General features: G+C 39.8%; 5 protein-coding genes across 5 annotated transcripts; 3 read left to right on the forward strand and 2 right to left on the reverse strand.

Moving 5' to 3' along the window:
* Positions 1-1,040: 1,040 nt before the first annotated feature.
* Positions 1,041-5,594, reverse strand: LOC103982979 (E3 ubiquitin-protein ligase HAKAI homolog). The gene is made up of 3 exons (XM_009400095.3): positions 5,290-5,594; positions 3,106-3,164; positions 1,041-2,329 (listed from the first exon to the last, which is right to left on the reverse strand). The coding sequence occupies exons 1-3, from the start codon at positions 5,548-5,550 to the stop codon at positions 1,204-1,206; spliced, it is 1,446 nt and encodes a 481-aa protein (XP_009398370.2). The 5' UTR covers positions 5,551-5,594; the 3' UTR covers positions 1,041-1,203.
* A 286-nt stretch (positions 5,595-5,880) lies between these two features.
* Positions 5,881-10,465, forward strand: LOC103982970 (iron-sulfur cluster assembly SufBD family protein ycf24). The gene is made up of 2 exons (XM_009400083.3): positions 5,881-7,422; positions 10,016-10,465. Exons 1-2 carry the CDS (start codon positions 5,947-5,949, stop codon positions 10,232-10,234), a joined length of 1,695 nt encoding a protein of 564 aa, XP_009398358.2. The 5' UTR covers positions 5,881-5,946; the 3' UTR covers positions 10,235-10,465.
* A 1,718-nt stretch (positions 10,466-12,183) lies between these two features.
* LOC135650247 (pentatricopeptide repeat-containing protein At5g38730-like) lies at positions 12,184-19,395 on the reverse strand. Its single transcript, XM_065169542.1, has 3 exons — positions 17,922-19,395; positions 12,896-17,163; positions 12,184-12,785 (listed from the first exon to the last, which is right to left on the reverse strand). Exons 1-2 carry the CDS (start codon positions 19,219-19,221, stop codon positions 16,661-16,663), a joined length of 1,803 nt encoding a protein of 600 aa, XP_065025614.1. The 5' UTR covers positions 19,222-19,395; the 3' UTR covers positions 12,184-12,785; positions 12,896-16,660.
* LOC135650317 (uncharacterized) lies at positions 13,129-14,560 on the forward strand. The gene is made up of 2 exons (XM_065169590.1): positions 13,129-13,414; positions 13,490-14,560. The coding sequence occupies exons 1-2, from the start codon at positions 13,129-13,131 to the stop codon at positions 14,278-14,280; spliced, it is 1,077 nt and encodes a 358-aa protein (XP_065025662.1). The 3' UTR covers positions 14,281-14,560.
* Positions 19,396-20,657: 1,262 nt separating the features above from the next.
* On the forward strand, positions 20,658-21,605 carry LOC103989103 (NDR1/HIN1-like protein 6). The gene has a single exon (XM_009407864.3). The coding sequence runs from the start codon at positions 20,667-20,669 to the stop codon at positions 21,363-21,365; it is 699 nt and encodes a 232-aa protein (XP_009406139.3). The 5' UTR covers positions 20,658-20,666; the 3' UTR covers positions 21,366-21,605.
* Positions 21,606-22,962: the final 1,357 nt, after the last annotated feature.

The raw sequence follows: 22,962 nt of genomic DNA on the forward strand, positions 1-22,962 counted from the left end.
CCTGTCTCGGTAAAGACTTCTGATGGAGGTGAAATGCTGCTCTGTTCTCACATTGCCGTGGGAAGAAACGACTGAGCTTAACAGTGACAATAATTGAAGTTGGATTCAGAATAAGAATGACTTGATGAGTACATCTCAAGGCTATATATATATATATACCATTGACTTAAGAACCATTTTTCATGAAAGAGAAGAAGAAGAAAGAATTAGAATCTTGAAGGGTTGACAATGCTGCACAATGAGGGGCTGAAGGAAGAATTAAACAAACATCACTGTCGTACTGAAATCAATCATGCAAGATTAGAATAAAAGCACGAATGATGTAGTTCATGGCCATGAACGGGGCCATTCCTACTACAGTGTTGAGAATGAGATAGCTTGGAGTCTGGTGAACGAGATTAACAGCCTGATTGGTGGTCGAGGAGGAGGAGGGAGAGGCAGAAGAGGAAGCAAAGGGCACATGCGGCGGATTTAGTAGTACAGACAGCGGGCATAAATCCACCACTCACCATCGATGCACTTCGCTGTCAACTCACGGAGACACCGCCAACCAACCAATGCGTTCCCCCCCCCCTCCCTCTGCTGCCTTCTTCCCTCCTCTTTGCTGCAGGCTGCGGTTGCCGATGGCCCACGCGAGCACGTGATGTTCTTCCCCGAGCAATCTTGGAGTCGCCTGCTCGCCCTGGCGGATGGCTGGGCACGAGATGAGAGAGGGGGATATCATCACGCTGGGCCCTCCCAGGAGCATGTTCGCATCAGGATTTACCAGATAGAAGCCGAGTCTTCGTCCCACGTAGATGCGACGAACAAACTAGTTGATCAAATCTTTCATGAGTATGATTGATCTCTATCACCTAAATACAGTCGAACAAGCCACACAAAGGTTGAATTAGACCATCTCCTAAAGATAAAGATGAATCTTGATCCTGTTTTTGTCGATGAACAACGATCTGATTCATTATTTTGGAGCATCACACAAGAGGCAGAAAGGCATATCATAAATTCATTATTTTCCTTTCAACTTCAAAAGCATTATGCACTGGAAAAAAGGTAAAAGGAGAATTTATTTCACTAATCAGACACGACATTCAACCGATCAAAACACTCGCCGGAATAACTTTCAGGAGGCAATGTACAACGCATCAACAAAAGCAAAAAATTGGCAAAACCATTACTGCAATTCTGCTAACCATAGTCCTGATCCTATTGATTTACAGAGCTAAAACCGGAGACCTTCCCGGCATTAAGCTGCTGAGACGTCGGTAGAGGCTGTGGTTGTGGCGGTGTAAGTGGTACTTGCTGTGCCAAGACACCCTTACTATCACTATGAACGGCTGATACACCTTGGAGCTGTGATGGCTGACCAACTTGAGAATGATTCAGCAGCCATCCTCCTGAAATCTGACGACCATCACCTTGCATCGACTGAATTCTTCCCTGAGAATCCGTCACATTCATGTATCGCTCTGGAACCCCTTGAGCTTGCATGAAGTGTTGGTTCAAGGGTACAATCATCTGGCCAGAACCCCAAAGGCATAGTGCACTGCCTGGAAAACTTGGCATTCCTGCTGAAGCCGGAGAAGGCCCTAATACTGACCCTTCTGCTGGCCCACATGTTGGCACCTGCTGTGTGTGTGGAATTTCGTAGGGAGCATTGTAATATTGTTCAGATCCTTTTGTAGAATGATGAGCATAACTAAATGCTGCATGAGGAACTACGGCCTGGTTGGAATTTATAGGTAACTGATAGTTTGGCAGTAAAGGGGGTTGCAATGGCGGGTAATTTGAGGATGAGGACTCGAAAGCATTCCCTTGTTTCTCGGAAAGCAGTTGATCAGAGACTTGTCGATTCTGAGAACCAGCCTGGCCCAAAAAACTTTGGGGCTGATTAACCCAGCTGTTGGGAGGTGGGTTATTGTCTGCCTGGATATCACCTGGCTGGCGCTGTTGGGGGCCATTGAATGGCATTGGCTTCAAATGAAGTGGCACCACCGAAAATGGATGATCATTAGACTGTTGGTGACGAGTTCTTTCATCACGATAGTGATTCTGAGGGTTTGTGCTCGGGGAGAAGCCTGACATTGGTGGTGCACCAGCAATGGATGTCTCTTGCAGTAATAATTGCTTACAAGCGTTGATAGATGACGCACTTGCCTCAGTCTCAGTGCCGCCCTCCTTGGTATTGGATTGAAGGTCAGCATGAGCCTCACGAATATGAGATTCAAAGTCTGATTGTTTGAGAAAGGACTTTAGACAGTTAGGAGCAGCACATATAAAGATGCCCTCCATCATTTTGATAGATTGGATCTTCTGAATACGTTCATTGCAGCTGCAAAAAAAGGAAATAACAACAGTCATATCCAGTAAAATCGGTAATAATAAAATCCAAGAATAATGGAACATAATTTTGCAGTGGAATCAATATAAATAGGACCCTTGTTATACATTTTGTGTAAAAGTTTTCTAATAGTTGGTGCTGCAATATTTCTCTCTCAAACAAATGTACAAATCAAACAACCAAGAATATCCATTGCACAGAGAGTATTGTGGCCACACTTCCTAATTTGGAAGCTCATGTCTATCTTCAACCACCAGAATGTATCATCCAAGTAACAATAAAGATGATTTGATGCATAAAAACTTCAATATTAATTGATAAGATGAATTGAGAACAGAAAGAAGTCTCTCCAACGGCAATGCTCTATAAAAGAGTCCATCAATTGTCTATGCTCATTAAAATAGGCTGGACGTATATTGGGAATAAATGGTGACTATGATAATGAGATGATTGGAAATTAGTAACAACAAAAATATTGTGGTCGATGAATGTTAATACCGTTTAAACATGTTGACCACTAAATTACAATGGTAAACTTGATTGTCAAAGGTAGACCAACAGAAAACACTTGGTTAAAGTTATTGTCAAGTGGTAAGAATCAAACAGTTAATAACTCCATTTTACAATGCATGAAAGAACAAACTATTCCAAAATTTGGATCTTGAATACTAGAAGAGACACCAAAAAAACAAAACCCAAGTCCAATGCAGATCGAATAGCCGATTCATAAATAAATAAATAGATAAGCTCAGGTAAAAAGATCTTACAGGCAGCAGCTAGCATCACTTCTTGCACATGTCAAACAGAAAGCATGTTCACATGGTACCTGCAAATATTTTGGGTTATATTAACAGCACACAGACCATAACCAACTAAAGTTCAACACTATGTTACCCATTTTATTGTGCATGCAAATCATAGTCATCAACAGAAAACAAAAAACAAATGAAATCTTCAGCCATACAAGCCACCTTCAAATTTAAACCTGTCTAGCATTCCAGATAAAATTATGAGGACTAATTTATCCAGCAAAATGATGACTTCCCAACACTTATATATAATGGATGACGAGTAGTATAAAAATATTAAAAATTTGGAAGTAGAAAATATCAAGGTCTTAATTAGCTTATCTAATTTTATTGGGAATGGTTGCAAGATAGGTGTGTCATCCTCCAAAATGCTCAATTTATTGTTGTTAGAATAAAGAAGCTACAGTAACTGTCAATTACCAAAGCCACCATAGGGGAACAAAATTTTGATCAATTAGATAAGCATCTTGTCAACCATGCAAACACGGTAAAATCGGTAACACAGAACTGAAAAGGAAAAAAAAATAAAGGCATAAAAAAGTGTGCACTCTCCAAATCTAGGAGTTGTTTTTTTAAGCTTCTATCAACATTTTTTTTCTTCAATAAAATAGACTGTAAAGGAGCAGGAGTTTTGCCATATTCTTGAAATACATAAAATGCAGATGTTTCATTCCTTGTTTTATTTTTTTCTTTTTCTGGTTTCTTATCCTGAAGTCTCATTTAATTTTTAATTTAAGAAGGAAACCAGTGTACAAGATGCCTTCTATTACTAAAAAAATCCAATATTTAGATCAAGTAAAACAGCATTTCTCTCACAATCAAAAGCAAAAATCTCATTGTCCAGCTCAAGGGGGTTAATAGTTTGATGTTTCTTGTAAGTTGCATTCAGTATTTGGATTGAGAAAGATATCCACGTCATTATGTCAATATGTTAAAATCCTCTGCATGATTATACCATGTCAACTGCTATACGCACCAAGACTAAGCCCTAAGATACATAGTACGATAAATTATAAGGACTAAAAAACTTCATAAACCGGTCATGATAAAAGTTTCTAAAGTTCATAAAGTTTGTCACATCTTTTATTTCAGGATAAGGCCTCAGAATACATGTCAATTAACTGATTCCAGTGTAGCATTAAGTAGTTCTTACATTAATCATTATAATTCTTATGACTAAGTCCATCACAAATTCATTCTCTAAAAGGAATCTCTAGAAACATCTTCTTCTCCTGTCCAACCAACAAATGTCTAGCCCTATCTTGCAAACAGTCTTCAATGACAGTAATTGCAACATGTGCCTTCATTCCAGCATTTTCTAAATCTGAATCAGAAGTCTATGATATAATCTATAAATGAAAAATCTTGCATAACATGTACAACTCACAGTTCTTTTTTCCATCAAAAACAAAATTCACATTGGAAAGAAGCATCAAGTTCAGCATGCTAACTGAATTATCATAAAACCGGATAGTTAAATTTAGTCAAAGAGGTTAATCATCAACTTATTTCTACAAAGATCCACACAGCTCTATGGGTCCATCAGCATTTTCAGAATCCATAGTGAAATGAATAAGAGTCTATGAGAACAACTTTAGAAATCTGTAAAAAAATGACAGCTAATATGTAATAAAGTTTTGAAAATAGGAACATCTCATGATGCAATATCAAAAAGAACAATGCAATGTCCATATTTCTGAAAAGAGAGACTACATCTTCCTAGTTCCAATCTACATTCTGATATTTAATTCCAGCATCAGGACACAAGAGAATAAATCTTCCCACTATTCCTCCTCAATGACTATAACCCGAAGTGGTAAACCTATTCCTTAATAATCCCAGCATCAACTATTGCAATGTCAAAACGAACAATTCAATAACCTATCTTCTGAAATTTATTGTGACCACCGCGACACAGGACAATAGTCTTCTCATTGATTCCCAATATTCTAGATTTGTTCCTCCCCAATAGGAAACCTTCTGTGCGGTACTTCTCAGGACCTAGACTCTCCCAGGCCTAACCACGGCTCGTTCTCAACAAAACATATTACCAGAAGGAAGAAACGCGAAGAGAGACTAATAGTAGATAACGGAGATAGAGAAGACCTAATCGAACGGTAGAGACGAGAAGGCGAACAATACCAGGCGGCCGTACATGGCGATAGGGAAATCGCAACGCACGCAGAAGTGAACCCGCTCGCCGAGGTTGCGCCGGGAGCGGCGGCCGACGGTTCGGACGGCTGCGGAGGAGGTGACGGCGCCGAGGCTCTTGGCCACCGGGAGGCCGGCGATGTTGAGGTGGTCGGGGCACGCCACCGTCACCGTGTTCGCCAGCGGGTGAGGCTTCACCGACGCTCCGCCGCCGTCACCCGCCGATACCTTCCGCAGTCGAATCTGCAGCATCGTCCTCTGCCGCTCTCCTCCCTCGCGATTACGAGTTCGATTGATTCCGGTACGGGTGATTGATGATTCAGGTTTAGTTTCATCTATATAACGTGAGAGAGAACTTTGCACGTGAAATGCACGTGAATGAGAGTTACTATTGGATTCGGATTTGGACGATTAGGATATGTTCGGATTCGACTCGGATTTGGTCGGATTCGATCTAGCCATTGACCACTAATTCGTGCCGGCGTGACCGACCCAATCCACTGGAGCTAACCACGTGGCAGCATTCGAGCGGACCTCGCAGGGGTGTGCCTTCCGTCGCATCCCCTCCACACGCCCTCTTCTTCCTCTTCTTCTTCTTATTCCCCAGACCGGCCTCTCTTCGCGCATCGGCTGTTTCCTCTCTCCTCAATGGCTTCCTCCACCACCTCATCATCCTCCACGTCCCTCTTCTCCCCCCTCTCCCCTCTCCAAACCCCACCCCGATACAAACATACAAATCCCTCGGATCTACGCCTAGGGTTTCGTCGCATCAGCTTCTTCCCCAATTCAAGAACCCTAATCCCAGTCCCACCCCCCCAAAGGAGTCCTCGCTCGGATCCGATACGCGCCGTGCAAACCGACCGCAAACCCAGCCGCTCCCCCAACGACGGTGGTGGCAAGGAGGACGGCGACCCCATCGAGCGGTTCTTGAAGCGGGACTACTCACAGTGGGGCTTTGTTTCTGACATCGAGTCTGTCTCGATCCCCAAGGGCCTTGATGAGGGCACCGTACGCCTAATCTCCGCCAAGAAGGGCGAGCCTGACTGGATGCTCCAGTTCCGCCTCCGCGCCTTCCGCCGCTTCCAGGCCATGCGCGAGCCGCAGTGGTCGGACAACCGCTACCCACCCATCGACCTCCAGTCCATCTGCTACTACTCCGAGCCCAAGCGGAAGCCCAAGCTTGGTAGTCTCGACGAGGTCGACCCGAAGCTCCTCGAGACCTTTGACCGCCTCGGCATCCCCCTCAACGAGCAGAAGCGCCTCGCCAACGTCGCAGTTGACGCCGTCATCGACTCCACCTCCATCGCCACCACACACCGTGCCGCCCTCGCTGAGAAAGGCGTCGTATTTTGCTCCATCTCTGAGGCAATCAGGGAGTACCCAGACCTCGTCCGTCGTTACCTGGGCGAGGTCGTCCCTCCGGGGGATAACTACTATGCCGCCCTCAATTCTGCTGTCTTCAGTGACGGTTCCTTCTGCTACATCCCCAAGGACACTGTGAGCCCTATGGAAATTTCCACCTACTTCCGTATTAACGACCGGGAGACTGGACAGTTCGAGAGGACTCTGATCATCGCTGATGAACGGAGCTATGTGAGCTACTTGGAAGGCTGCACGGCGCCTTCCTATGATAAGAACCAGCTACATGCTGCGGTGGTGGAGCTTTACTGTCATGAGGGGGCCGAGATCAAGTACTCCACTGTGCAGAACTGGTATGCTGGGAATGAGCAAGGCATCGGTGGGATCTACAATTTTGTTACAAAGAGGGGGCTTTGTCAAGGTAAAGGGTCTAAAATTTCTTGGACACAGGTGGAAACTGGGTCCGCAATAACATGGAAGTACCCCAGCGTAATTCTGAGGGGGGACGACACAGTAGGTGAGTTTTACTCGGTAGCACTGACAAAGGATTTTCAGCAAGCAGATACAGGAACAAAGATGATTCATCAGGGGAAGAATACTAGGAGTCGAATAGTCTCCAAGGGCATATCTGCTGGGAAGTCGAGGAATTGTTACCGGGGGCTTGTTAAGGTCCAGCCTGATGCAGAAAATGCTCGTAACTTTTCACAATGTGATTCTATGCTTATTGGTGACACAGCTGCTGCAAACACATATCCCTACATAGAGGTAAGCTGCCCATTTATCGTTATAGATTGGCTTATCATGTCTTGTTTATATTTATTATGATCTGTAATTTTTCTCCTTAATGTGAGATGCTGGATCAAGTTTCCTATTTTTCTGCAAGGCCAAGCAATTTTGGTCCCTTCAAAGAATTGGAGTTACTAATCTCTTTCTTTGAACTTCGATAAGAATTAGGTGATACCTTTAAACTCTGCAGACATGCATGCGATAGACTTTAAATGGATCTATCTGGTTGATGTTTAATGCCGTTATGGTTATGCATTTATGATTTGCATCTACATGAGAGTTGTGAGTTTGCTTGCAAGTCGACAATTTAGAAATTTTGCTTTAATAGTGGAGCCTGGCCTATATTTTCCAAATTGTTCTGATTAAAGTGACTTGCTTAGTGTGGTCAATGACAATAAATTATGGTGCATAGACAAATATATGCAACCAGAAAAAGGAAATTGGATATGGTTGTTTAGTAAACAAGAACTGATTTTTTTTATAAATTTTTTGTTCACATTTTGACACAAAACTTAAAGAAGACAATTGGTTAAGGTTATTGAAAACATTCATGCTAGTAGCTGATGAGAACATCTGTATGTCTTACTTAGGTTATTTCTAAGTAAAAATGTTTAATGGTGGTAGTGCTTCTAGTGTGATGCATTTTTATTATTTTCTTTTATTGAGCATTATGTAAGCACTTAATTACATGCAGACATCAAAATATACATATGTATTCTTTGTGTTTAATTCTCACATCTTCATTGATTTGGTTAGTTTGCAGGAGCAAAATGTGTGTATCATGAACATAGTTCATAAGATTAGGCTTATATCAGTTAGGGACAATATTTTCGAGGTTGGTCGGATCAGATCAGCATGATTAAGATTGACCTAAAAATAATTTTAAAAAATAAAATATGATTAAAAAAAAGAAATATTATATGCTGAAAGATTTTAACTGCATAGTTAATAAGATATCTAACTTTAAGAATTACAAAATTAAAAATATCAAAGATTATATATATATATATATATATATATATATATATATATATATATATATATATATATATATATATATATATATATATATATATATATATATATAAGAGGATGAAAAGTAATGATCAAAATGCAACTTTGTCAGAAGATAATATTAATTGTATTGTATAAAGACATCATCATAGTAATTAACCAGTTACACAAAAAGATGTCATGTTTGCATGCCATACAAAGATGAAGGAGAAAAAGACACTCGTGTATATGACTTGAAATAGATGCCATTATTGTGTTCGCTGCCAATTACAACAGGAAAGGAGATAGCAAGAGAAGTGGTGAATAGAATCTGATGCTCTACTAACTATGTTTTTATTTGCTTCTCAAGAGACTTGTCCTTTAGACCTTTTGGTGGTCAGTGTGGTCAATAGAATTGGTTGAATGCTAAATTATGAATTTGTGATCGGCCAAAGCAACATAGTCAGATGTTAATTGGTTAGAGATTGAGATTACGTGTTTTTATAGACTTGTTGTCTTCATTATTTTATGGGGTTTTATTAGGTTTGGTTTTTACCACACAAAATATCTTCTGAACCTGCTAAATTCTTATTTATGCTTGTGCCACCATTGTTTTGGATATTTTTTCCTTAGATATATCTGCTGTCTTAGCAGTTGTAGAACATGTGTTTGTTAGCAAATCCTTTGGAAGTATTACCCAGTTCTTTTTTTTTATTTCAAATACTCCACAGAGATCTGTATTCTTTAATTAACGGTCCCAATACCTATGGGATTTTTGACAAAACCATTTTTTGGAAATGTTAATACATACGAAATTCATTCCATTGCCCATTGGCTACAACAGTCATTTTGATTAGTGCGCAACAGATTTTCTGTTAGGTTATATCGAGGTCATCTGGTATTCTGCATTAAGGTGGTTGTGTTCTATGCATTTTTATGAGGCTGTTGTCTTTTCATTAGAATTTTGATTAATGTATATGTATATATATATATGGCTGTTCCTCATAGTAACAGTAAAGAGTTTCAATTTTGTTACTTTACAGTTAAGTTTTATATATCCATGTGCATTTATGCTTTTTATCCTTAGCATTTCTGGTGATGAGTAAATATGGATTGCACTTGATCCTTGAGGAAAATAGCTAATGACTACTTGCTATTTCTCTTAAGCCAATTGATTAGATTAAGTAAGCAATGTTTGTCACCTTTACAATTAAGCTCTACATATCCATGGGCATTTATGCATATAACTTTAGCATTTATGTTAAAGAGCAAATGTTGATTGCACTTGATCTTTGAGGAAAAAAAGACAATAGATAACGGCTTCTATTTGTAGATCGATTTGGCATCAGTTTGATCAATCTTGATTGTGAATCGACCTTCTTATTTGTACCTACTCTTGCTAGATTATTTGTACCAATTGGCATCTGTTTAATAGTTCTTGATTGTGTGATTTACTTCCATCTTTGTTGTATATACAGTTTCCAGATTATATGCATCATTAAACAACATACTTTCCAATTTCCATGTCTGTAAATTTAGTCAATTACTTATATTGATAAGTTGACTGTGCATCGACCAGGTAAAGAACCCTACAGCCCGTGTTGAGCATGAAGCAAGCACTTCGAAGATAGGCGAAGATCAGCTCTTCTATTTTCAGCAGAGGGGGATTGATCACGAAAAGGCCGTAGCTGCAATGATAGGTGGATTCTGCAGGGATGTTTTCGACAAGCTCCCCCTCGAGTTTGCCTCTGAGGTGAATGCACTCATGAACTTGAAATTAGAGGGGTCTGTTGGGTAAATATCCTCGTCTCTTAGCGGAACAAAAAGTTCGGGACTTCTTGTATACTGTATAGCTTGATAAAAAAGCAGGGTGACTTATAGCACAGAAGTCAATATCGAATGCCCTCTTTATTTTGTTCTTCACACGAGATGACCGCATCGATGATAAATCCAAGCTCAATGTACCTTCTGTTTGGAGATGAGAATGTTGCTCACAAGATTTTCCCAGTAAAGATCAGAGCTTTCAGTATCCTCTCAGCTCAACGGAGATCTGGATCTTAGCCTTTTGTTTTCAGGTATGGATTCTCATCCAGTCTGTTCATCAGCAAGTGACCAGTTGATTCATGCACGGTGAAAATAAGAGGAATTTAGGCCTTGGATGCCTTAAATGATGCTTCAAATATTCAATTGTTGTGTTTGACTACTGTTGCGTTTAATGCGAGCCTAATAAAACCTCTGTGGATTGATCCCTTCACAATTATGCTTCTCTTCTTACATGGTGATGGCTCTTCTTCTGCTAAGAAGCACACAAGGGGGAAGTCCAGCTACGAGAAAGCGTGAGAACATACATGGGAGGTGGAATGACTGAGTCTGAACTGGGAACACGTGGAGAAAGATTAGATTAATCCATGTGTTCTTGAGTCAACTAAATGGTAGGATTAATTGCCTCCTTCGATTTGCTTAATGGCATTGGCGTGGAGTAAGAGACGGTGTGCAAGATTCATGACAATAACTGTGATACCATTGTGCACGCCACTTCCACTTCGAGGTTGTCGACAGATGTAGATGTCGGGAGGATCCGAAGGGTAATTTTTGGGTCAACAAACGACTTCCAGTCCTCATCTTTTCATCATCGTTTTTTTTTTTTCACCTACAATAGTTTTGGGTCATCTTTTTATCATCATTAATTAAAATATTAAAATTATAATTTTTTTATTTATTATTTTCGTATATTAGAATAAATTAAGTTAAATTTTTCACCTTCGTAATTATAGGGATTCGTAACTATAAAAATTTTAATATAAATTTTTAAATCTAAAGATCGAAATATTAAGATCTAACTACTGTGGTAATCTATAATTAACCCCCACTCTCACTTTATATTATGTCTAAAGATATGAAAGGCAATTTTTTGGGAAAGCTTAAGCTTATGATTTTTTTTATAACATCTCTTATTTCCAAAATATTAGAAGAGAGGTTTTCCTTTTTTACATGGTGAAAATATCCTCACTGCGAGGAGGTAGTTTTAGCTTTTGAGTTTTCTGTCGAAATTTAAATAGACCGAACCAATAAAACCAATTGTAGTGTTTTTGAATAGGGTTATATCGTTTTGTTATTACTAAATTAAAAATACTTTAGTCCTATTTAAGTTCATTTCCGTTTTTAAGTAATTCAATATTTTACAAACATAAACTATTTTATCTGAGAGTTTTTAAGTGCTGTTGAGTGAAAATTAAGAATATTTTTATATATTTCAAAATAAAGGATGACAACTCTAACTCTATTCAAGAAAAAAAAAATCCGTAGAAACTAAATTTTAGTAGGGAACCCTTTTTTAACGGTGTTTTGATTTTTTTTTTTCTTAAAGAAAATATAGAAAAAAAATAGCATAATCTGAAGGAAAAAAGAAAACTAAAACCTCGGAGCTTTTCCTAAGAAGTAGGCCAGTGAAGAAACTACAGATGCCAAACGTTAGATGTTTCTTCTGCAAGAAAGCATCACCAGATGCACACTCGATGCCACTTACATTGTCAAGGAGGGTTTCTTGATGGCTTCAGAAGCTGTCAACCTTAACCCTGTCCCTAATGCCTACAGGTCAACTCAATCCATCCACGTACAGCAGTGAAGAATAATTCCTTTGGTACTGATTGCTCTGATACCGATCTACCGTAGGATGCTGCAGAGTTACTAACAAGGCAATGGTGGGGGTAAAAGACCATTCTGATCACCACTGAAAGGAGAAGAGAATTAGACACTACCACTCGATGCAGAAGCAAAGGCAATCTATTCTGACAGCACACATAACCAGCTAGCCATGAGCAATGGTAAAAATTCATGGAAGGTTTTTGACTTCATTGAAGGGAATAAACAAAGTCAAGCTGTAGAACGGAGGGAGGGTGAGATCCCCAGATCAGTCCAGTGCTTCGTGATGGAGAGAGAATGAATAGAAAACTGAGGCCACTGTGTGAGCTCTTCCCCCCAACTTCCTCTGCACTGGAATCCAAAGCATTGTCTGCTCCCACGAGGCATCAGCTAACACAGCAGCTATTTTCTATCTCAGTCCCTGAAGCTTCCCCAGCTTTCCATATAACATCGAAGACTTTGAAGCCAGCATTAATATAAGCTCATCATAAGCTTTCTGAGTAGGAAATGCCCTTCAAGAATTATCATGGGATATCAACTCGACAGAGAGAAACTTTCAGTTCTTGCTGATGCTTAGTCCACCACCAGTCCTTCCTGAGTTGATCAAAGAGGAGAAGAAATTGCAGCTGATACAGCCAATCCTTAGCTTAAATCTGTATGCACCATGTGCTTCATTGCATCAGTAAGCTCACTGTGCTCAGGTCACTCTGCAGTAAGATTGCAAGTAGGCCAAGTAAGTTCTATGAAGAGTGACTCTAAATGGTGGCAGATTCGAGGGGTGGAATTTAATTGCTGCACTAACGACAGTAGAGCTGACCTTTATCACGAGCATCCCATCCGGTGCATGTGAGATCATTAAGTGCACTCGAATCACTATGATTAGAGGTAGAAAGATATCCCCAGCACTAATCACCAAGCACCGACTGCAATTAACTCCATTGACTTCCGAGTTCTCTTCACCCGCCCACTTGCTATAAATGGAGGCGATACCTGAACGAGTTACTCCTCAGCTCCTCTCTGCAAGTGGCGTGTGCAGCTCTGCACGAGACCATGAGCAGCTCAACGGCTCCTCTCCTCCTCGCTCTGCTGTTGGCTTTCGTGGCTCGAGGCCACGCCGACCTATACGGCAACCCCACGCCGCCGGCTCAACCGCCGTCGAGAGTGGCCGGAAAGAAGTTCCCCCCGGACGAGTTCATCTGCAACAGCCCCAACAGCGACTGCTTCGGCGCCAACATCACCTGCCCCGATCAGTGCCCGTCCTTCCGGCCGGCCAACCCCAATGAGAAGGCTTGCTTCATCGACTGCAACAATCCCACCTGCGAGGCTGTCTGTGGAAGTAAGCGCATTAGCACTACATGCATAGTTGTACCACTTTGGATGCTGACCTGATCTCCTCTCGTTGGGTATGCAGCCAGGAAGCCGGACTGCAACCTGCCTGGTTCAGGGTGCAAGGACCCGAGGTTCGTCGGCGGCGATGGCATCGTGTTCTACTTCCGCGGCAAGGCGAACCAGCACTTCACGCTCGTCTCCGACGCCGGCTTCCAAATCAATGCCCGCTTCATCGGCCTCCGCCCCGCCGGCCGCCGACACGACTACACGTGGATCCAGTCCCTCGGCATCCTCTTCGGCAAGCACACCGTCACCGTCTCCGCCACCCCCGCTGCCGCCTGGGACCGCAGCGCCGACCACCTCTCCTTCGCCTTCGACGGCGAGCCCTTCGACCTGGGCATCGGCCACCTCTCCTCCTGGTCCTCGCCTGCCGCAGGCGACCTCCTCGTGGAGCGCACCGCCTCCGTCAACAGCGTGATCGTGGTCCTCCCCGGGACGTTCGAGATCAGGGCGACGGTCGTCCCCGTGACAAAAGAGGACGACAGGATCCACAAGTACAACGTTCCCGCCGACGACTGCTTCGCCCACTTGGACGTGCAGTTCAAGTTCTTTGGGCTGTCGGAGCGGGTGGAGGGCGTGCTGGGGCAGACTTACCAGCCCAACTTCCAGAATCCGGTGAAGAGGGGGGTGCCGATGCCGATCATGGGCGGCGAGGACCGCTACTTCACCTCCTCTCTGCTGGCCACCGACTGCAAGCGCTGCATCTTCTCGTCGGAGGTGCCGGCGGCGCCTGAGGTGGTCGACGCTTCTGCTGCTTCCTTCGACTGCACCAGCAAGATGAGCCATGGATATGGGATAGTCTGCAGGAGGTGAGAGCGTGAGATCATACGAGGAAGAAGAGAGGAGGAGACACTGAAGGACGGAGAAGGGGGTTTAGTATGAATAAGGTGGCATGGTGTTGCTGTTGACAGCAGTAGCAGCAGCAGCAGCTCATGCAGCATAGAATCTTAGTCTACATAAAAAGATTGATCAGTATTATGTGATGATACCAAGTGTGTAAGCATTATCTATTATGTTTGAGAATTGTGAGGTATGATGTGGAGCAACTGCTCCTGTACTTTGCTATTGATTAATAAAGTGTTTAAGGACCTAATTACACATTATAAGTTCATTAATATATGATTTATATCAACACAAGATACACAAAATTTAAAACCTTGCATTAATTTAACACCACAACTCTCAGCACTCTTGTTTTTCTGAAACTTAAAAATAAAAAAAATATTTTGTTCTGGTTTTTTTTTTTGAGAAAAAAAGAAACTTGCAAAGATCTGATTAAGGCCATGATCAGTGATCCAAGCACATAGTAATAATCAACTGGCAATTGTTGGTAACTTCTTGGCAAAACTATTCAGCAAAGAAAAAAAATTGTTTCCTACTGCATTGTTGTTTCAAGTAAGAACTAGTTGTTGATCAAGGATTTAGAATGCATGAGTCATGTGCAGCCTCTCAAAACCAATTACTAGACAAAGAGGTTAATATGAAGTACTCTGGAAAAAAGAAAAAGTTTATGGATGACCACATCCTGTTATAAAAATTTCCACAGAGATCAGAGCATAAAATAACTCCTCATAACTATGCTGAAAAATATATGACATAAAACTCTCAAGACAGATAAAATAGCCAATTCAAGCATGTTTTGTTCCTGTATTTTTAATTCCATTCTAGGATTTTAATTAATCATACAATTATGATGGAGTGTAATTTAACAAATACAATGGTTCAGACAGCAAGGAGAAGGATACAAATATGACAAAACTTTGTACTGACTGAAATCAGTGGATAGCCCTAAAAGTATCTGGGATTAGCTACAATGATTATAGGTTTAAAAGTCATATGCCAACTATTGATTTGGAATCCAAGTGAACTTTGCTCCAAAGTTTAAAGACAAATTGTAGTTTATCCCTAATGCCCCATGTATGTATCCTGTTTATGCTGCTAACATTGTGCTTTGTATTCAGCTTATGGGTCCATATACAATTATTCCGACTACTATTTCGCTCACAACGGAGTATTGAACAAGTTTTTCATAATGCTAGGGCTAATAGTTACACTGGACCTTTAAGACATGAAAACAAATATGCAATCTCAAATTGCATTCACAATGGTCTCCTAAATGTTTTCAGATAAACTGAAAAATGGAACTACAAAGGAAATAAACTTACACAAGAAAGGAAACATGATAAATGAAGTTCAGTATACTTTGGTCCAGGTAGCTGGGACCATAAACATCCTTATACCACAAGTCAGGTCTTTTATTCCTCATGAGCACAATGTGTGAGCCTAATGCAAACAGTAATACATAGGGAAATGGAGATAATAATAATAATAATTATTATTATTATTATTATTATTATTAGTATTATTATTATTATTATAGCACAGTCAATGTGAAAATTCAACAAGATTCAATTCAAAGAAGCAAACAAATATCATAAGAAGAAAGTACATCCATGCAACCAAGACATTCAAGGAAATTACATCACAATTTTGGTCATACTACACTTTGACAAATCCCTATGAAATGGCATGTTGATTGTGTATATTATTGTCTTTTTCTTTCTTTTTTTCTTTGTACATCTGGCAAACTTTCTTTTAGCCGAAATAACATATTTTACCTTTTTTAACTTGGCCTCATGATGCCTGAAAGGGATGCCCTATCTTCAATACCTAGCATATGTCTAGGTTGATCAAAATGTCCAATAGGTTACAATGCATAATGAGATAAAATTCAATTGCTACCATTTCACATAAGCTTTATACACAGGATGATCATCTGCATTTTATCAAATATTTAAAAAATATATATAATATATAGCACACCAAATGGATAGCATATTATTTCAATGTCCTCGAGTATTCATGGTTTGAGCACTCAAGACGGCAAACGTTGGAAACTTTGACTCACTCAAGTTGAGTGAACATTCAACTTGATCGACTGTCAGTCCATGGAGTAACTTTTCAGGTTCCCCTGTTGTTGTGAACCTGAAATCTATAGACTCAAAGGGAAACAGAAATGTGGTCTGGAGACAACACAAAATGTTAATAATTAAAAAAGAATATGTACCTCTATATTTTGGCATCTGTTTGTTCAGCATATTGTTGAAGCATCATTCCCAATATGAAGACTTTTGTCACTTTGCCAAATAATATCACCAGATCATATAATTGAAATGAACAGTGTTTTTTTTCATCAAAATGGACTTGACATATTCAAAGTATCATTCTGAGAGTTTAGCTTGGCTTCTTGCATCAATTTGTAGACATTCCTAGCAATCAGACCTCTCTCAATGGCATGGCTCCAGAGTAAATCTAGAATGCCACTATCATTTGCAAGTGAAGCACAGAGTGACTTGTAAATTTTAGCCGTTATTATCAATTGCTTCTTAACCATTTCATTTAGTATCTCACAAGCTGCGATCCGCTTTCCTGTGCTCAAGTAAGCATATGCAAGACTAGCATACACAAGACTATCACCTAATAAACCTTTTTCTAGCATTTTGTTGAATGCCTTCTGTGCAAAATCAACTAAACCTCGTTTGCATAGCCTTCTTATTAGAGCTCTATATAACGACTTATCCACAGAAAGACCTCTATGTGCTATCTCATCTGGGATGCTTAGCACGGCCTCCACATTGTTCAGGCTGCAGTAACTATCTACAAGCCATGAGTAGGTACTGTAGTTTGGTGCAAAACCTGCATGTAGTGGATCAGCAAGCAAATTATCATAGAGGATTAAACTAGGGATGCTAGCACCAAGGTAAATTTTCTTCAAAGGGTGAAAAGCACTGAAATAGTAAATGTGAATGCAGATGAAAGTTAAAAAATATCAGACTGCTACACAAGAAGCACAATTACATTACCAAAAGAAGATATTGACAGTCTAGCAAGTCAAGCTATTAACTCACAAACCAGCTATTGGCCTAGTGGTTAATACACCTCTTACTCACGAAGTGGTGCTGTGCTAACTCTAGGAAGGTGGTTCATCTAAAATATGATTTAGGTAAAATCTAATTTAATTTGCCAGGATGCATCTAAAAACAAACCCCCTAATACAAGAGATGCACCATGTCATACTTACCAGGCATCTGATAAGGAAAAATATGAAAAGTATAACTGATGCTACTGATTATATATAAAAAGTGTATCCGGTATAAGCATCACAAAAACCAAATACAATATAGACATCAAAAACATCAAATATCATACATACATCACTTGTTCAATCTTACTTGGATTCTTACTAACATCAAATATTATACAGCAAGTCTTGTTCCATTAAGTAAGCACTGCTGGAGTTGCAAACAATTTGAACCTTATCTGGTTGAGTTTACAAAACAAACATATTTTACCGCTCATGTTATTATTACTTTTCTTTTTCCTCCTGCCAATTAGTAATCAGTTTATGAGTTAAATAGATCATAATTGATAATGTACAATGGAGTCTGATATACCTGCATCCAGCATGTCTAGGAGGACTTCCTTAGCCTCGTCTAGTTCCTGAACCTTGCAGAATCCATGTATTAGGGCCTTGTACGTAAACTGGTCTAGCACTTGCCCTGATTCCAACATCTTGTTCCTAAGCTTCCATGCAAAATCCATATTTCCTCTCTTGCAATATGCATTAATCAAGGTGTTGCACGTGACATTATCAGGTTGAACCCTTCGATCATCCATCTCATTCAGGAGATCATTAACAGCCCTCATTTTGCCTTCTTCACATAGCTTACGGATGATTGCATTATATGTAGCCACCCCAGGATACAGTCCTTTTGCCTCCATCTCTTCACGCAATCTAAGCCCTTCATCGAGGTCATTAACTCTGCAGTAGCCATCAATAAGAGTAGTGTAGGTCACTTGGTTTGGAGCTGCACCTTTGATTTCCTTAAAAAGCCTCGAGGCTTCCCTCATTCTACCGTCTTTACAGAATCCATAGATAAGAGAATTATAAGTTACAATATCGGGATGAATTCCTTCTTTCTCCATTCTCTCCTGAACAGCCAAAGCCTCATAGTGCATGCCCTTCTTGCAATATAATGAGATCAAGGTGTTGTAGGTGAACAAATCAGGACGTACCACCTTCCCATCCATCTCACTGACCAACTTCTCAGCCTTCTCAGTGTCACCCGACTTGAAACAAACATGGATCATGACATTGAGAATGTGGACATTGGCAACAACCCCCATGCGGAGGATGTCGTCGTATACATTCCAAGCTGTGGCTGTCAGTCTTGCCTTGGCTAGCGCGCTCAAGAGGGCACTGCAAGCATGTGGATCAAGCCTCAGTCCACGAGATTTCATCAGCTCAAGTATCTGGATTGCATCATGCGTCTTGTTCGACCGGGAGTAGATGAACACCAGCCAACTCAGGATCTGCGAATTCGAGTCTTGATCGCCATGATCGCTCAGCAACGCACTCAACACCGTCGGCGACGAGAGGAACCCCTTAAACGCGAACTTCTGGAGCAAGTTCCGCGCTTCTTGGAATCGCCTGCTCCTGGTGAGGAGGTGTACCATGGTGAAGTTGGTTGGGAGGGAATGGTGGTAGTGGGGAAGAGACTGCGCCCGCTTGAAGAAATTCCAGGAGAGGCCGGTGTCGGCGGACAGCTGAAGCAGGATCTGGTGCACATTGGAGGTGGTGAAGCGATCGCTGACACGGGGGATCCACAGGGTACACCAATTCCCCTTTGAGACAATTGCGCAAACACCTTGAATGAATGCCGCCTCGTTCCTTCCGTGCGAAATGCCGCCCATCTCAAGACGACCGGTCAAAGAAATTGCTTCAATTCCACTGGCGACGAGGTCGCGTTAAGCGCCACCGCATCTCTGCCTTTCGATTTGCACAGGTGACGCTGTGGAGGTCGCCAACTTTCCGACGCACTCTCCCACCCGCGACCAGCCTGCCTTGTCGCCGTGCATGTGCGCATGCCAAATCCTAATCTATACATATGAATATGTTGTTCGCATTGATGTGGCATATATGCGATAGCTAATAATTACAATATCATATTATTATTATTATTATTACGATCTCTATACTGAAATTTTTTATAATTCTGAAAGTAAAATAAATAATCTTATTTAGTTATATTAATAAAAATATAATATCTGACACTTGGATGTTAAAATAATTTCAATATTCGTTTCATTTCTGGGATGTTAAAATTATCTTTTTTATCGATAAAATCATTACAAATGAAAGATATATTAAAATTATCTTTTTATTTATTATTTTTTTACCGATCTAATATATTGTGTCATACATAACGTTATGTGTTCTATCAATGCAGCTGATGACATTAAAACAAATGAGGTTACTTATTTCATTTTCAAAATTATAAAAATCTCAATGTAAATTTTTAAAGTATAAAGATCACATTATTAATAGAGTCTGAGATAAACTATAATTAGCCACCTAATATCCCACATAATTAGGATATATTATTTATGATATTTATATATTTATTTATAATTTTAAATAATATTTTCTCCTATACTAATTATCTCATTTCTCTAAGCTTAAGTATCTATAAATCTTATTAGCAGTCCTCTATTATGTCACCATTTTTTTCATTTTGTAACTCAATATACCCATCATCATATACTTATATTGGAAATACTAAATACATTTATTTAATAGTCTAATATAAATTCACAAAGGGTTGAAAATTCAAGGTATTAACTTACTTGATTGGTAAATATTTTGTCAAGATCCAATAGTTATTGGATACTTATATTTCATGAAAGCATCCCTGTTTTAACAATCATCCCACATTTTAGTCTGTGAATAATACGTATATGTCGAGAAAATTTGATTTGTCAGAAAAAAAAAAAACACCCTAAATTATCAAGCAACGAATGAGTAAAAATTTCAACAGAAATTTCCACGCATGAACAAGAAGAATTATCAGAGAAACTTCGAAGGAAGACCAAATGCTATCTGCAACACAAGTTTGTCACGTAATCCATAGTAATATATCCTCGTAAAGATTTCCTTTCTTCTGGATGCAACTCAGGTCTCATCGTCAGACCAGTCGAAAACGAGGAAGAGAAGCCTCCAAAGGAAACGATAACGAAGTCTTATATTGCATATGAATGAAGCGAAGTCAAGCTTGGAAACCCACGAAGCTTTTAGCCGCCAAACAAGCTTACATAACCCCTCCTCATTGCATGCCGTCGACTTCATCCTTGGCCTTGAGATGGCTGAGCCCCACAGAATCCACCCGGCTGCGGTGGACGTCGAATCTCCACTTCCGTCGCCGTCGCAAGCCGCAAAGAGCGGTGAGAACGACCAACAGCAGCCAAAGAGTTCGAGGAGCCGATGCTGCAGGTGCCTGTGCTGCACGGTCCTCACCCTTGTCGTCCTCATCATAGCCATTGGCGCCACTGTCGGCATCCTGTACCTCGTCTTCCGCCCCAAGATCCCCAAGTACTCCGTCGACCGTCTCACCCTCTCCAACTTCACCGTCGACGACGACACGACCATCAGCGCCACCTTCAACTTGACGGTCACCGCGAGGAACCCCAACAGGCGGATCGGCATCTACTACGGGCACGGCAGCCACCTGAGTGCGTGGTACAACGGCACCAGGCTGTGTACCGGAGCCTTCCCCGTGTTCTACCAGGGCCACCGGAACACGACGGTGGTGAGCCTGTTGCTCGCGGGGGAGACGCAGCTGGGCAGCGGGCTGCTGCAGGAGCTGCAGCAGCAGCAGCAGCAAACGGGGACGGTACTGCTGGACTTCAGGGGAAGTGTGCCGGTGAGGGTGAAGCTAGGGAGGCTGAAGCTTCCGAAGGTGAGATTCAAGGTGAGGTGCAACATCGTGGTGAACAGCTTGAGTAGCAGCAACAGCATCAGCCTCAGATCAAGCCACTGCAAGTTCAAGTTGAAGCTCTGATTCCTTTCCTTCTCACATCTCGACTTCTCTCTTTGTATCATCTACCAATTTATGTCATTTGTATCAGAAGATGTTGCATGCAGACATGTTAAAGCATATGCATGCACGGTCTGAACATGCCTAGCCATTAGCTCAGTTTATTTGCATTTGATCATTGATAGTATATTCTAATGTATCTTAAAATTATCATTGAAGTTGATGAGAATTTTAAGATTATAAAAGAGAGAAGGAAAGAAGATTATTACTTGAAACAAAGTTGGGTCATGCATGTAGTCTAAATCCATCAAAGCCTAAGGAATGCTTTGGCCAACACATGAAACTTCATGTGTTGACCTCCTTAGATATCATGTGAATATCCTTCAAAGTTCTCATTGATATATTATTTTAAATTTTTTTGTTTTAAATTGGTAGATGAGACATAATATGTCCATATGTCCATAAGTATCCTATTCAAAGCTTTCCTTAAAATTTCAGATCATTTTGAATAGTGCATCTATGTGATGCACTATTTTATATTTTCTCAAAAATAATACATCACTTATAAGGAAATTTGTTTTCTAAACCAAAATGTTTACATATATTATTGACCTATTTAGAACCTCAAATGTGAAAAATATTATATATAATATATTTTATAATTTATTAAAAATATAAAAAATAAGAAAAAAAATAAAACATTGATTAGATTATCAAATATCAATAAATAATCTAAAATAATACTCTAAAATGAAAAACCATATATATCCATAATAGTCTGGAAATTTTTTCTAAAAAATTCATATCATTTTGAATAATATATCGCCTATTAGAATTTTTTTGTCTAGTGTAAATTTTCTACACATATTGCTGATCTATTTAGAAGTTCAAATATAAAAAAGTATTACATAGATGCATTATAATTTATTACAAATATAAAAAAAATAAAACACAAATGATCATAAATCCATAAAAATATCAAGAAAATTCTCTAAAATAAAAAAAAAACAATGACATATGGCTATAACTATCTTATTCTAAGATTTTCTAAAAATCTCTGTTCATTTGGAGCAGTCCATTTATATGATGTACTGTTTTTTTTATTTTTCCTCAAAAAAAGTGTATCACCTATTAGAATTTCTTTTTCTATATCAAATATTATATATATTATTAACCTATTTAGAAGCTGAAATGTAAAAAAATATTATAGGGATGAATTATAATTTGTTAAAAATATAAAAAAAAAGGACAAAATAAAAAATAACATGCTGTGCAAATGATAAAAAAATCTCTAAAATAGAAAAGTAATAACATATGTCCATAAGTGTCCAATTCAAAGTTTTCCTAAAAACTTTCAATCATTTTGACAATGCATCTATGTGATCATTGTTTTTTTTTTCCCCTCAAAAACAAGGCATTTAAACCAAATTTTCTACATATGATGTTAACCTATTTAGAAACTCAAATGTGAAAAAATATTGTATAGATGCATTATAATTTATTTAAAATATATAAAATAAGGATAAGATTATTTAAAAACCAGTGACATATGTCCTTAAGTATCCTATTCAAAGTTTTCTTAAAAATTTAAGATTATTTTGAACAATGCATATATGTGATG

This window comes from Musa acuminata, chromosome BXJ1-1 (genome assembly GCF_036884655.1).
Source record: "Musa acuminata AAA Group cultivar baxijiao chromosome BXJ1-1, Cavendish_Baxijiao_AAA, whole genome shotgun sequence".
Taxonomy (NCBI): Eukaryota; Viridiplantae; Streptophyta; class Magnoliopsida; order Zingiberales; family Musaceae; genus Musa; species Musa acuminata.

Excerpts from the sequence above, each read along its gene's own strand:
- LOC135650247 (XM_065169542.1), bottom strand. The coding sequence starts at position 19,221 with ATGGGCGGCATTTCGCACGGAAGGAACGAGGCGGCATTCATTCAAGGT. Across the intron at positions 17,164-17,921 it reads CCTAGACATGCTGGATGCAG|GTTTTGCACCAAACTACAGT; the intron begins GTATATCAGACT and ends CACTACATGCAG.
- LOC103982979 (XM_009400095.3), bottom strand. The coding sequence starts at position 5,550 with ATGCTGCAGATTCGACTGCGGAAGGTATCGGCGGGTGACGGCGGCGGA. Across the intron at positions 3,165-5,289 it reads TCGCCATGTACGGCCGCCTG|GTACCATGTGAACATGCTTT; the intron begins GTATTGTTCGCC and ends AAATATTTGCAG. Across the intron at positions 2,330-3,105 it reads AGTGATGCTAGCTGCTGCCT|CTGCAATGAACGTATTCAGA; the intron begins GTAAGATCTTTT and ends CTTTTTTTGCAG.
- LOC103982970 (XM_009400083.3), top strand. The coding sequence starts at position 5,947 with ATGGCTTCCTCCACCACCTCATCATCCTCCACGTCCCTCTTCTCCCCC. Across the intron at positions 7,423-10,015 it reads ACACATATCCCTACATAGAG|GTAAAGAACCCTACAGCCCG; the intron begins GTAAGCTGCCCA and ends TGCATCGACCAG.
- LOC103989103 (XM_009407864.3), top strand. The coding sequence starts at position 20,667 with ATGGCTGAGCCCCACAGAATCCACCCGGCTGCGGTGGACGTCGAATCT.
- LOC135650317 (XM_065169590.1), top strand. The coding sequence starts at position 13,129 with ATGAGCAGCTCAACGGCTCCTCTCCTCCTCGCTCTGCTGTTGGCTTTC. Across the intron at positions 13,415-13,489 it reads CTGCGAGGCTGTCTGTGGAA|CCAGGAAGCCGGACTGCAAC; the intron begins GTAAGCGCATTA and ends TTGGGTATGCAG.